Source organism: Hyperolius riggenbachi, chromosome 2, assembly GCF_040937935.1.
Source record: "Hyperolius riggenbachi isolate aHypRig1 chromosome 2, aHypRig1.pri, whole genome shotgun sequence".
In the NCBI taxonomy this organism is placed as follows: domain Eukaryota; kingdom Metazoa; phylum Chordata; class Amphibia; order Anura; family Hyperoliidae; genus Hyperolius; species Hyperolius riggenbachi.
Genome location: NC_090647.1, coordinates 493,926,677 through 493,942,293, shown reverse-complemented (window position 1 = coordinate 493,942,293; position 15,617 = coordinate 493,926,677). Strand labels below are relative to the sequence as shown.

Below are 15,617 nucleotides of genomic sequence, written 5' to 3'. Positions count from 1 at the left end.
TTCCCCATGAGGAGATGGACTGGCCCAAAAATCGTTGGTTCTGTCAGATTTTAACTGCCTACTTTGTTTGCGATAGTGGTCCTAACACCAAAATAAGCCTATGAGATCCCAGGAAAGTCCTATTCGGGAGAAGGACTATAGATAAAATTGTTTAATACTTCCGTTTATTTTCGGTTCAGGTTTACTTTAAGTTGAATCAGGACTTCAGGCAAGGAGCCACCTGATCTGTTAAGTAGATAAGTGGGATAGGGGAAATTAGAGGAGAGGCATTCGGGCCCCTGGACACCTATCATGTCCTAGGTAACCACCTTAGTTGCCTCATGGATAATCTGTCCCTGGTCAGATTGGGCTATTATTAGCTGGTTTATGACATGCTGGTACGTCTTTACCGTAACGAGAAACAATTAGAAGCCAAGGAAACACACTGCAATCAATGGAAGCTGTTCTGTGCAGTGTTTGTTCTTACTTTGTAAGAATGTTTGCTGAACACATTGCACAACAGCAATCTGCCAATAACCCGACTATCACTGTCATAATAATAATAAAGCAATTGCCTGAGATCTTCATTACTGAATGGACAGTTTACAAGACTGCAGCGGTGGGGAGATAGAGCCCGACCAAAGGGCAGATGTTGGCTTATGGAGGTGAGTGGATGTGTTCCATGTCTTCCCTCTATCCATTCTGCCCCATGTCCCTATATACTGACACAAATGTTATTTATCTGTTCAAGCTAAGCTGCCTGTATTGTACACAGAGCTATCTCACCCAAATGATTGGTGCAGCTTGTGAGTGGAATATGGAGGCCAGGACCTGAATAACGCACTATAGGCACGTGCCTACAGGCGCCTGATGAAGGAAAGGCGGCTCACTCCCCTTCCCGAGTGTCTCTCTCTCTCCTACTCTATACAGAGTCCTGATAAGAGTGTAAATGAGAGGTTACTCACTCTGCTCTCTGCATTCCACTGACGAGATCTCCCTTCAGTCAGGGGCACCTCTAGCTACTTAACTACTTTAGGACCGAGCTAATTGAAATCTACACCCTGTTTTGGTGGTCACCTGGCTGGCAGGGCGTAGATTTCAATCAGCCGCCACTGCGTGCATCCGCCGTTTCCATCGCTCCCGCCGATCTTGCTGCTTATCCCCTCCGTCTCTCGCCGCAGCTCACTTGCTCTGCCGACTCTATAATGGCAGAGCCATGTGAGCCAGTCAGGAGCCGATTTCATTGGCTCCTGGCCCTGTCTTTCAATGTAAGAAACTCCCATTGGCTTACCTTGAAAGACAGGGTCAGGAGCCAATGCAAGCGGCTCCTGACCGGCTCACAGGAACTCTGCCGTCATAGAGACAGCAGAGTGGGGGGCCCAGGTTCCCGACGTATGTAGGTATGTGAGGCGATTCAATGTTTTCTGCCGGGATTCAGCCATTTCTGAACCAGCAGTATCCGCTGGTATATTGAGGGTACTTCTGGTACCTAATGCTAAGGGGCACCTGTAGCTACCTATGACAGGCAAGAGAAGTAAGGGACAAGTGACAGCTGTCCCAGTCAGAACACTTGGTGGGGGTTTGTAGGTTCTTGGAGGGTTAGGTCTAAGGTGCCAGGACATCTGTGATGTAAATCCAGGCCTGATGGATGCTGCCATATTTACTTTCTTTTAAACAATGCAAATTGCCCGGCTGCCTTGCTGATTCTGTTGCTAAAGGCCTGTTCACACTGGCATAAAAAATGGTCCGTTCAGCAGTGCAGTGGCGTAGCAATAGCGGGATGCAGAGGTTGCGAATGCATCAGGGTCCAGGGACCACAGGAAATTCATTAGGGGCTCTCCTTCACCAATCGTATTTGCTTTTTATTGGGGCTGCACTGATGATGACCACCTCTATGTGTGCATTGAATGGTGTTAATCCTTAAAGTGATCCCGAGGTGAGAGTGATATGGAGGCTGCTATATTTGTTTCCTTTTAAGCAATACCAGTTACTTGGCAGCCCTGCGGATCTATTTGGCTGTAGTATTGTCTGAAGTACACCAGAAACAAGCATGCAGCTAGTCTTGTCAGATCTGACGATAACGTCAGAAACACCTGATCTGCTGCATGCTTGTTCAGGGGCTATGGCTAAAAAGTATTAGAGGTAGACGATCAACAGGACAGGCAGGCAAATGGTATTGCTTAAAAGGAAATAAATGTGGCAGCCTCCATATAACTCTCACCTCGGGTTTAATTTAACTAACTGTTTCCTCAATCTGATTACACCTCTCTTACACTGAAAACTGTCCTTGGTAGGTTTTTGGGCTTCAAACCAATAGAGTGCTTGGGGCCCCATGTAAAACTCACACTGGGGCCCCAAGCTCCTTTGCTACGCTACTGGAGCAATGTGAACAGATCCTATTGATTAACACATGATTTTTCATATGTGCCGTGTGGAGCAGCCCTTTTACTTATAGCCATAGACTCTGAACAAGAGCTTAAAGAGAAACTCCAACCAAGAATTGAACTTTATCCCAATCAGTAGCTGATACCCCCTTTTACATGAGAAATAGAATGATTTTCACAAACAGACCATCAGGGGGCGCTGTGTGACTGATTTTGTGCTGAAACCACTCCCACTAGAGGCTCTGAATACCGCGGTACTCCTGGCAAACTGCCACAATGTAACAATGTTCACAGACACGAAATGGCTGTTTAGAGCTGTCTAACAGCCAGAACAGCTAGGAGCAGCTACATAACCTGCCCACAGTAACAATGTCACCATGTAATACATGTCAGAATGTGAATCTGGGAGAGGAAAGATTTTACAATGAGCAAACACTGACTAAATCATTTATACATAATTATGGTAAAAATGAAGCACTTTTTTTATTACATTATTTTCAGTGGAGTTCCTCTTTAATCTCCCCTCTCCGGTGCGCACGACCGCATCGGGACGGTTTGTTAGTGCGGACGTTGAATCAACATCCAGTCAGAACGGTAGCACCCCCTTGCTGGACGTTGATTCAATGTACTTGCTCCCCAAAAGGTTATCATGATCACCATGTGGCCTCTGAGGCTCAGAACTCAGCTCAATACGGAGAAGCCAGAAGGGAGAAGTGCAGCAGGTAGCAGCACTTCAGGCACTAGCCTGGTCTGTATTTACATAGCCCTACACTACTCTCCTTTAGCCTGGAGCTGGGTGTCAGTCACCCCCTCTGCTAGTAACACTTGGTGCAGTCCGCACCTACCGCACCCCATTGGTGTCACCACTGCATTACGCAAGTTTTTCATAGCAATGTTTGCATTTCCGACAGGTTACACTAATTTAGTACATTGCTATCTCACCCTGCTGGCCAAAGATGCAGAATCTGCTGTGTGGCATATTTACATGTATAAGGTTTATAATATCTCTGTAGCCTGCACTTCTCTCACAGTCATCGCATCAGCCGCAGAGACCTCTGACACTTTCCCATATCATCTCATAAAACGGATCCGTATACCATGACATTTTACCCCATACAGGGAAATTAATGCATTGTTGTTCTGTTTGTTCTGTGGCTTTCAAAGAACAGAAGACACATATCCCGTTCCCTTATTTCCGGCTTATACTTTGTTTTGAAGATCAATACGACCAATTTACATTCCATGCTGTGTTAGTTGGAGAATAGCACTGGACAGAACACTGTGGTGAAAATTTCACAATTTCTGTCACTGGGCCTCAGTGCTGTCACTCAGCTGTGACGGTGACAATAACAGGCCGTTAAAGGGATAATGAGCCTGGAGTCAAGTTTCAGGTCACTTTGTTTGGTGTGTCTGGGGTGGTTCAGAATTATGATCAGTGTTATGTTCCAACACACGGAAATATAATAATACCCAAATACCTTACACACTGTTACTGTAAATGTAGGCAATCACAGCCACTGCATGACCATGGGACTTCCAAGAAATTGAGTTGGCAATTGATCAGTTATGAATATATATGAGCATTTTCTAAGATGATTTGCTCTCCTTACTTCTGATCCTCTGTACAGTACCCCCAGCAAAAATGGCATGGGACCCTTTTCCTAGGACTTCAGCCCAACAACATATTGTAGACCCCTTCCCCGCAAGTCATGCCAACGCTCTCCTATAATAAGGGTGGCCAACAACCCGCCTTCCTTGCCCCCCACCACACACTCGCACACACTCGCACACACACACGCACACACACCTCAAATTAAGCTGCACAGCTCACCTATTGCCCCCCCCCCCTAACAAGGGCTGTATAACATTATCTTTGTGACAAGTGTGGTTTGTGTAACTCCCTCCCACCCATACAGCAAGTGTGGGCAGTATAAACACCCCACACCCACTTCATAAAAGTGTGGCTAGCAAGAATAAGGTGGCTGGGCCACGAATCTGGAATACGTTGGTTGGGCCAGGACTGTAGAATAAGATGGCTGAGCCTAGACTCTGGAATAAGGTGGCTGGGTGAAGACTCTAGAATAAGGTGGCTGGGTGAAGACTCTAGAACAGGGGTCTCAAACTCGCGGCCCGCGGGCCAATTGCGGCCCTCGATACAATATTTTGTGGCCCTCGCTGGCAAAAGCTTCCTTATAGTTTGCTTCAGTGCTCCCAAGTAATTTGCCGCATCCCCGCCGCTAAACGAGGGCTGCAGAGCCCCCAAATCGCCTGGGGGGCAATCCGCTGGCATTTCCTGGAAGGGGCAGAGCTTTCAGCTTCAGCTCTGCCCCTCCTGACGTCAATCGCCGCACAGATCGCCGCCTCTCCCCGCCCCTCTCTGTGAAGGAGGAGTGAGAGGGGCGGGCAGAGGCGGCGATGCGCCGCGATTGTGAAATTCCTTATGCGGCCCAGCCTCATCCTGACTTTGCCTCCTGCGGCCCCCAGGTAAATTGAGTTTGAGACCCCTGCTCTAGAATAAGGTGGCTGGGTGAAGACTCTGGAATAAGGTGGCTGGGTGTAGACTCTAGAATAAGGTGGCTTAGCAAAGCCTGTAGAATAAGGTGGCTGATCAAAGACTAGATAAAAGGTGACTGAACAAAGGCTCTAGAATAAGATGACTGGGCAAAGACTCTAGAAAAATGTGGTTGAGCAAAGTCTATAAAATAAGGTGGCTGAGCAAAGACTCTGGAAAAAGCTTGTAGAATAAGGTGGCTGAGCGAAGAATAGGAAAAGGTGGCTGAGCAAAGGCAAGGCTCAGAATAAGGTGACTGGGCAAAGACTCTAGAAAGAAGTGGCTGAGCAAAGACTCTAGAATCAGGTGGCAGGCCAGACTCTAGAAAAAGTTTGTCTAGAATAAGGTGGCTGTGCCAGGACTCTTGAATAATGTGGCTGAGCCATGACTCCACAATAACGTGGTTTGGAAAAGATTCTGGGAAAAAGGTAGCTAGGCCAAACTCTGAAATAAGGTGGCTGGGCCTTGACTCTACAATAAGGTAGCTGGGGAAATACTCTGGAAAGGGGAGGCTGGGCCTAGACTCTGGAATAAGGTGGCTGGGCTAAGACTCTGGAATAAGGTAGCTAAGCAAAACCTGTAGAATAAGGTGGCTGAGCAAAGACTAAAAAAGGTGACTGAGCAAAGGCTCTAGAATAAGGTGACTGGGCAAAGACTATAGGAAAAGGTGGCTAAGCAAAGACTATAGAATAAGGTGGCTGGGCAAAAACTGTGCAATAAGCTGGCCTTCAATAAGGTGGCTGGGCCAGGACTCTGGAATAAGGTGGCTTGGTCAAGACTCTTGAATGCGCTTGCTGAGCAAAGTTTCTAGATTAGAATAAGGTGGCTGGGCCAGAACTCTGGAATAAGGTGCCTGAGCCAATACTTTACTCACTGAGAGTGTTGAAAAAAATTTAGTGGGCAAAGGCAGCATCCTAATTTAATTAGGGTGATTGGTAGATGGAAAGGGGACATAACATCTGAGCGCTGGTGAACATTTACTAAATATTCCTGTAGGACAGATTACCCCTTCCCTCGACATACACACGCACCTTACTATTCTGGTATCACCTCATCCATCAGACTGCTTGGGGCCAGTTCTAGATACTATGGGGCCCTGGGGCAAAAATAACTTGGGGAGTCCCCCTGAGTCCCCCCCCCCCTTCCAACCACCTCACCCCCAGGGCCCCTGAGCCAGCTGTCAGGCCTGATCCAACCCCTGCCCATGACACAATATTAGGTGTCCATAATATGTCCCCTTAAAAGGCATTTTTTGGGTTCCCAATATTTACCTCCTCCTTTTCCTACACAGCATACCCATTGGCATGCATTACCATAGCTGGAGGGAAGGAGGGGCACCTTGGGGCGAACCCCACAGGCTCTTGGGCCCTGGGGCAATTGCCCATTTTGCCTCTATGGAAGAGCAGACAAGCATAAAAAGTGAGAAGAATGTTCCCCCATTCTGGTTACAGACAGCAATAAGAACTTGAAATAGGTTGTAACTCTTTTTCTTCTGGTATAACTGATATGCAAAATAAATGATCTGGGCAGTTTTCAGACTTGGAATTACTTAATGGAAAATTGACAACTACAGTCAAATATTTTTGTTCTTTTTTTTTTCTTCTCCGGAAGCAGCGCTTAGTAAATGAATAACTACAGGTGGTGCTTAAGTCCTGATTCAACAATGGAAATCTTTGACTCTTGCCGTGTGTATTTTGGGATGTGTGAACCTCCTGAACTCGGGGTCGCTGTTTGCTGCTGGCAGGCGGATGGTAACATCTGTGAAAGTGAAAGCGAGGGTGCAGACTGCTGCAAATCTCCAGCATGACAGCAGAAACAGCAGCTGTCAATACAAGTGATGTCACGCCAAGCTGCAGTGATACTGACGGCAAAAAGGCCACTTAAAGCATAACTACTAAAGCTTGCTAAAGAAAGAAAAAAAGAGTTCTCACTAAATCAGTTATTTGCATTGTAAACACTGTAACGAGTTTTATTACACAGATTTGGGCAGCACGGTGGCGTAGTGGTTAGCAATCTCGCCTTGCAGCGCTGGGTCCCTGGTTCGAATCCCAGCCAGGGCACTATCTGCAAAGAGTTTGTATGTTCTCTCCGTGTCTGCGTGGGTTTCCTCCGGGCACTCCAGGTTCCTCCCACATTCCAAAAAAAACATACGGATAAGTTAATTGGCTCCCCCTAAAAATTGGCCCTAGACTACAGTACTTACACTACATAATATAGACATATGGCAATGGTAGGGATTAGATTGTGAGCTCCTTTGAGGGACAGTTAGTGACAAGATATATATATATACATTGTACAGCGCTGCGTAATATGTCGGCGCTATATAAATACTAAATAATAATAATACCTGCTGTCTTCTGGAGCTGCTCATGTAATGTTATGCAATAAGTCCTTGATGACAAGTAGTGAGCACGAAGTATCAAAAAGTAGGATGTTCGCGGATCCCCACAGACTTGAATTCACTTCCTCTGTGTAATGGATAGATCATTGCCATAAACAACGAGATGCTGAGGAGCCCATTCCAGAAAAAGAGTGAAAATTTTACTGAGTTATTAGGTTCCTTGGAAGCCTTATCGGAAGGCTGTGTGCATTCAGGAATATAGACAGATGGTGTTTATAGATTGCACTGGATATTACATCATTATTTAGGATGGCTGCTTCCAGTCCAGGTGACTGTAAAGGAAGAAGGGGGTTAGGTGGGAATGGTGGTGGTGGTGGTGGGGGGGGGGGGGGATTGGAGTTGTTATTCTTATAAAGCTTGATCTATAACAGGACAGGAAGCCTCAAGCTACAAGAAGAAGAGTGTAACATAATATCAGATTGCTGTTCACCCCAGAAAATCATATATACTAGTTTATAGGGTTCTGAAACATGCCTGAAGAAGAAAATTAAAGTTTTGAAAGCTTGCAGAAAAATCTTGTACGGTTAGTCATTAACCTTCCTGGCGGTAACCCCACTTTGGCACTTTGCTAGCTGCGTCAGCACTTCGATCGCCGCCACCCCGCGCTCGATCGCCGCTATCCGCGTCGCAACACAGCCCCCCCCCCCCTAGACCCCTGCGCTGCCTGGCCTATCAGCGCCAGGCAGCGGCAAGGGGTGGATCGGGACGACGTCTGATTTTAAAAAAAATAAATAAAAAAAACGGCTGCGCTGCCCCCTGGCGGTTTTTAATATACCGCCAGGAGGGTTAAAGGTATCACCTCAACAACTTTTGTTGTTATGTTTTCGGAATCAAGCTACACTGACACAGAGCTATGCAAATGGAAGCATTGTGCATTACAGACTGATCTGGTTGTCATATTATTATGCAAGATGACATTTTTCACTCCAGCTCATGGATGGGGTTGGGGGAATTGGGATTTTTACAAAGATGACATTTCTGTAGGGCAAAGAAAGGTAGGATAGCTATAGGCGAACACCGGCAATCCAGCGCAGGAGATTTGGGCTCAGCCGGCGCCACCATAGACCATAACAGGAATTACGGCTATAGCGGCAAACAGGGAGTAACTTCGGCGGCGTCAGAAGACGCAGCTGAAGTTACTTTTAAAACACTGTAATTTGGCCTCTAGCAATAGCTGGAAGCCGAATTACATCATTCCCCACCATCCACGTGGACCTAGAGGGGGAATGGTAATTAACGCCGCCGGGAACTTGTGCAGCAACAGCAGGATAAGCCATACCGGCTGTATCCTGCGCCCAAGTCTCACGGCGGCGAATCCTCTTGTACGCAGCTATAGGGCAAAAAGGATGTGGGAAACAGGTGTTATCGCAGACTGTTTTTGAGGACTGCGTTTTCACTCCTCTTTTTAAACCTAGACCACATTTGGGAACATTTGTTCCCACTTTTATGAACTTGGCATTGTAAAAGTGACAATCAGGCTTTGAAAATTTGAAAAGTTAAAGTGTCGATCTACATCATATTGGAATGATTTTGGAAAGTTTGTTTCTCAATTTATGCTAAAGCCTGGGAAATGATTGAACCAATGGCAAAAGAGGAACAGTGGTGAAAATAATGTAATGAATAAAATTGTTTATTTTTTTACAATGTCCATTTATAAATTCTTTAGTCAATGTTTACCTATTGTAAAATCGTTTTTCTCCCTACATTTATATTGTGAAATGTATCACTGGTGGCAGCATCTTGAGTCCTGCCAGGTTATCTCTGCAGAATGTTTGTTTACTGAGCGTTCTGTGCACAGAGGGAGATATTGGGTGCTTGGCAGTTGGAAACAGCCATTATTTCCTACAATGCAAGGAGGTTCACAGACATCAAACTGTCAGGACCATGGCCCTGACATCACACTGTGGGAGCGGTTTCACCACTAAATCAGCCATACAGATGTCCCAGATGAAGATTTCTTTTGGGAAAGGGAGTATCGACTACTGACTGGGATGACGTTCACTCCTGGGCTAAAGTTCCTCTTTAGCTGATAAGTGTCCGTGTTCTTTTATCTGACACCCCCAGCAGTAGCCAAAATTGGATACTAAGTAAGAACAACAAAAGGTTAGCTACCAGCTGCTAAACTCACGAACAGGACTTTCTTTTTAGTATGATAAATGTAAAGAGACAAGTGCTAGAAGAGTACATTTACTAAGTGACTCCTATATTTCTAAAAATACAGAAAGCCCCTCCCTTGGTTTTTTTGTTTTTTTTTTGTACTTTTGATGCATTACATAAATCACAAATACTTAGCATTTTAGTTACACATAAATATTCCCTAGAGGCAACACTGAACACACACACTTCAAATGAACATAAGTACCTGTTTTTCTTCCGACCCTGAAATACTGGAGTTTGGCCAGCTTGTACAAAAGCAAACAACAGTTAAAGATCGTAGAGATAAAACATAATAAATGTGTACTTACCTTGTTTCACTCAGAAAAGAACATCACTTAACAACTTTTAAAAAAAAAACAAAAACCTACCTTTTCCAGTAAAATGTAATATCCTGCTGACTGGCTACACTTCCGAGGGCTCTACTTTAGGCCACTCCCCCGTTAACCTAAGGCCAAGTTGCACTCCCACTAGATCTCCTAAAAACACACTGCCACTAGGTATGAATATTGTATACTATCCCACCTCTTGCCCCCCCCCCCCCCCCCCCCCCATTCCTTTAGATTGTAAGCTGGCAAGAGCAGGGCTCTTCCATGCTTTTGGGTATTGGAATTGTTCTATATTTTATTCATCATGTTACTTTTGTCCCTGTGATTACCAATTCTATATTTTGCACCAATTCTGTATTTTGAATATTGGTGTATACCATTGTCTGTATTATTATGTACCATATGTTTGTTTCTTTCTTTGTACAACACAACAAAATATGTTGGCACTTGAAAAATCTATAATTATAATAATTATAGTAATAATTTTTTTAAAAGATATTAAGATGGCAGCGTGCATAGCCTTTTCAGCGCAAGTGGACTTCATCCAAAACTGGAGCTACATTCCCATGTTGAAACATAAAGCGTTCCTGTAATGAAAACATCCCTCTATCTCCCACAAGGGTCATGCCACTTAAGTGTGACACACTTTTAAATTCATTGACCCCAAACATTTTCCATGTCCCAAAGCCCGCATGTTTTAAATTTAAATTTATTGGGTAGGTTGATTTCTCATGCACCTAGGACCAGCATTCACCTATTACCCTTGGTAGACACCAGCGGGTCTCATTGTGGAGTTATATCACATTCCACAGCCCCATAACCAACGTGTCCCCTTCCCAGCTTATATCAGACACCTGGTTTATTATATTGGCTCTTTAGGAGCATACGCAGTCCCACAATCATGTGTTCTATGGGAGCACATGTAGCCCCATAACCAATATGCCTCAGCCCTAGACCATACTATTATGGGTTTTTCACAGTGGCTTTATGAGTACACATTCCACAAGTTTATTACATCATGAATAAACTATATTCTATACACATATATATATATATATATATATATATATTTAAGGTCCTAAAAGAAGTTTTATTTCTTATGATTTATACGCTGCTGATTTTGATTTTCATGATCCACAACGGAATATGTTGGCACTTGAAAAATCTATAATTAAAATAATTATAATAATAATTTTTTTTAAAGATATTAAGATGGCAGCGTGCATAGCCTTTTCAGCGCAAGTGGACTTCATCCAAAACTGGAGCTACATTCCCATGTTGAAACATAAAGCGTTCCTGTAATAAAAAAAATTGTTTAAAAAAATGACATACTGACCCCAGTAGTAGGAAGCATCTGGATAGTCTGGAGGCTTCCCAGATCATCCTGAGGCCCACCATTCCAGCACTGGCTCCCTCTAAAAATATTCGACAAAAGCTTTTTGAATTTGTTTGTTGTGGCCATGCTCCCACCATGGGTGAGCACATCTGGACTAGGCCTGCCCAACAGAATGCAGTACTCATGCATGGAGCAAAAGAGACATGCGCATGCCCATGGCTACATGGCTGGGCACTCCCTACCCATGCATGCCCAGCCTACATGTGCCCATCCACAGCCAGAGTGGGCCAGAAGAGGAGAAGGACCCTGCACTAGAATAGTGGGAACCCTGTCCCACTGTCCCTCTTTCTTCTCCATTTGTCCCTCTTTCAGGACTGATGTACAGATCTATATGAATACTGTATATCTATTGTATCTACTGAAAAATGTGTTTCATTGACTTTAAACTTTATTTCCATCCTTAAAATTGATGTATTTCTTATTTTCAAATGTTAATATGAATGAAAATGAAGCAGGATAGAAAGGATCAGTGTAGAATTATAAAACAACATTTTTTTCTTATGAAATCTTTATAGTATGCATGACTTGGGGTGTGTTGGGGGTGTGGTCAGAGGTATGGCTTAAGTGTTCCTCTTTTGGATCTCAAAAATATTTCCTTCCTCTAAAACCACAAATGTAAATGAAGCCCACAAGACAAGTTTATCTTCTACACTTGCAGGTTTGAATGTAATTATTAATCTGTTTATATAATATATAATGTAATTATATTTTATTGAGCCTATAAAAAAACCTCATAGTAGTGATGGTTGTTTATATGTAATTATGATAAAAAGTATTTGGAACTTATGCTTTCTGTTTTGTGTTTTTAGGATTGCGTCAGAGAAGATTATGGATGTCGTTCATTCAGATTTATCAAGCTGCCCATTGGTTGACAGAGAACCTGACAACAAAGTGAAAAAAGATAGGCTGAGGGTTATATCAAAAAGTGGACACAGCAATGTCAGGATTGACAAGGTTGAGGGTGTCTTCTTCCTTTACCTCCAGGATTTGTGGACCACTGTTATTGACATGAAATGGAGATACAAACTAACCCTGTTCACTGCCACCTTCATTGTGACATGGTGTTTTTTTGCGGTCATTTATTTTGTTATAGCTTTAGTTCATGGAGATATGCACATTGATCCGGCTTCCAACCACACTCCATGTATGATGAATGTAGATTCCTTTACTGGTGCTTTCCTTTTCTCGATGGAGTCTCAAACCACTATCGGATACGGGTTCCGCTATGTTACTGAAGAGTGTCCCTTTGCTATAATCTTATTGGTTGCTCAGCTGGTCATCACGACTTTGATTGAAATCTTTATTACTGGTACATTCCTTGCCAAAATTGCTAGGCCTAAAAAACGGGCAGAAACCATTAAATTTAGCAACAATGCTGTTGTTACAAAACACAATGGCAAGATGTGTTTGGTGGTCCAGGTGGCAAACATGAGAAAAAGCTTGCTGATTCAATGCCAGCTCTATGGAAAGCTCTTCCATACCTACGAGACCAAAGAAGGGGAGAAAATCATTCTCAAACAAGACAACATGAGCTTCCATGTAGACTCTTCCTCCGAAAGCCCCTTTCTCATTCTGCCATTATTGTTTTACCATGTTTTGGATGAGAAAAGCCCCCTGAAGGATCTCACTTACGAAAATAAAAGGACAATGGAATTTGAACTTGTTGTTCTTTTAAATGCAACTGTGGAGTCCACCAGCTTAGTCTGCCAAAGTAGAACATCCTATCTGCCTGATGAGATCTTCTGGGGCTATGAGTTTGTTCCTGTTGTCTCTTTGTCCCCCCAAGGGAAATATATTGCCGATTTTACCAATTTTGATAAAATCAGGAAAAGTGAAATTCAAACAACATTCCAAACAACAACCGAGAAACAAAGACTAGAGGAGGAGTACAGAAAACAAGAGTTTAAAGTCAGACAGGTCCGATCCGTCTCATCAATGCAAAGTGATGTTTGACTTTTTGCTACAAAACATCTCCAGGACAATGTGCCTTGCTTTGTTGACTCTGGGAAGTGGTCATAGACATACTGAACACACTAAGCATGTAGCTTCGTACGCTTAGCAGCTGCCTGTGATTGGGCAGTGTATGTATTCGGCTGTTCTGATCAAGATGTGACTTCATTCTATTCTCTAGGTGCCATTTTGGGGACACCCATTAAACATATGCACTGGTGTACAAAACTCGAAAGACCATAAAACCGAATCACTGTAACCTTTTGCACATAAAAAAGTGACCAAATTATTTGAAGAACAAAAAAATGTATTTGACAATATTGTTTTTGATGGGAACCAGACACTGATTGAAAGATGTATATCTCTGTTTTGTAAAAAAAAAAAAAAAAGATTTTATGTTAATGTATACAGTATTTTGTGTATATAGTATATAGTGAGTACAGTAAGGAAAAAAGTTGTGGAAAATATGGTAAGTATAGGTTGAAATGTTTTTGCTCTGTAGAATATGAGTATGGGATGGAAATGCTTGCAAGGAGGGGCTAGCATGAATGACAGAGGCATCTTGTTTTAGTCTTTTATTTTTATTTTTTATTTTTTTTGGTAATAGTTCTATTCTTCATTCATGTTTTGTAGGCAAGATCTTTTTGAATTATGGATTCCCATAGATCTTTCCACTAGCTGCACTGGGTGATGTTATATAGAGAAAATCACCAGTGATGAGCGAAAATGCCAATATTCTTTTCGCATTCATTTTCGTGAAAACAATGTAAAATTCAACTTTTGAACAAAAATACCATCGAAAAATCACTTTGTAATAAATTTGTGATTTTTCAATTTTTTGGCGCATTTTCACACTAAAATAAATGATTTTCGCATTTTCTGTGAATTTTCGCAGTAAAATTCCATTTTTTCATGTTTTCGCTAATTTTCCATGTTGTAAAAATACAAATGTGTTTTTGAAAATATTTTCTCAAAATCGAAAATAGCATTGTCAATGCGAAAGTAACTTTGGTGAAAATTTGCAGGCAACACTGGAAATCACAGATCATGCTCAAATAAAACCTTCACCCCTTTCACCTGACTGATATGATCTTGATAGGACAGTTTTTTAAAAATGGAGGTTATGGCCCAGATAAACCAGAAATTAAACAAGGCACGTTCTAATTGCGGCCAGGTTGATGAGTGATCATACACAGTGTATAAAAGAAAGGTTGCACACGAGACACCTGTTGCATGAACCAATGTGATTGGCAAACTCCATGAAAGCTCTCATCCAGTCCCCTCAAGATGCAGCTGCTAGATGGGCCAGTCAGGTATAACCATGTTACAATCAAAGTAGGAAGAACAACAGGTGCAAGGCTTCACTTTCCCGAATTTGTAGGACCGCAGCCTGCTGCTAGAAAACTATGAACATACTAGTGGTCCCTTGTCTGCAGTAATAAGTGCTCAGCAAAGGACAAGCACAGTTATAATGCACAATGTTTTTTTGAACTTGAAAAGTGCAACACTAATGAGCAGGATTCTGGGGGGAATTTGCCTTTTTTAATCTTGGGTTTAGCTAAGCCTTTCAGTCCAATTCCAGGTAGATCCAGTTCCAGGATCCAAATGTCTGTTTTAGCTTTATTGCTTATTTTGACTTGTACTTATCAAAGATTTAAACCCTGTGCTGTCATTAACAACAAAAAATAAAACACTCCATCTGAGACGTTATCGCAGTAAATAGGGTGGTCGAGTAAATCAGGATTTTCTTGCTGTCTGTGTTAAAGAAATTTCCTATTGCCACAGTTTCTCTGTGTTTATCAGAAACACGATATATGGAGTGTGCGTTTGTATGTATATGTGTGTGTGTATGTATGTATGTATGTATGTGTGTGTGTGTGTATGTATGTACAGTATGTATGTATGTATGTATGTATGTATGTACGTACAGTATATATGTGTGTGTGTGTATGTATGTACTGTGTGTGTGTGTGTGTGTGTATGTATGTATGTATGTATGTATGTGTGTGTGTGTGTGTGTGTGTGTGTGTGTGTATGTGTGTGTATGTATGTATGTATATATGTATGTGTGTGTATGTATGTATGTATATATGTATGTGTGTGTATGTATGTATGTATGTATATATGTATGTATGTGTGTGTATGTATGTATGTATGTATGTATGTATGTATGTGTGTGTGTATGTATGTGTGTGTGTGTGTATGTATGTATGTATATATGTGTGTATGTATGTATGTATGTATGTATGTATGTATGTATGTATGTATGTATGTATGTGTATGTGTTTCTGTATGTATGTGTGTATGTATGTATGTATGTACGTACGTATATATGTGTGTGTGTAGGTATGTATGTATGTATGTATGTATGTATGTACGTATATATGTGTGTGTGTATGTATGTATGTATGTATGTGTGTGTGTTGAGGAAAGAACTGTTTCTGTCCATTTTGGTGCCCCAGGCAAAGAGGCA

General features: G+C 42.5%; 1 protein-coding gene across 4 annotated transcripts in view; it reads left to right on the top strand.

Moving 5' to 3' along the window:
* Positions 1 to 14,995, top strand: part of KCNJ15 (potassium inwardly rectifying channel subfamily J member 15) — a 153,724-nt gene extending 138,729 nt beyond the window's left edge. For all 4 annotated transcript variants that reach the window (XM_068266038.1, XM_068266039.1, XM_068266041.1 and 1 more), the window contains one exon: positions 12,004 to 14,995. In XM_068266038.1, coding sequence (XP_068122139.1) covers positions 12,004 to 13,147 — 1,144 coding nt within the window. In that variant the 3' untranslated portion in view covers positions 13,148 to 14,995. The remainder of the gene's footprint in view (positions 1 to 12,003) is intronic.
* Positions 14,996 to 15,617: the final 622 nt, after the last annotated feature.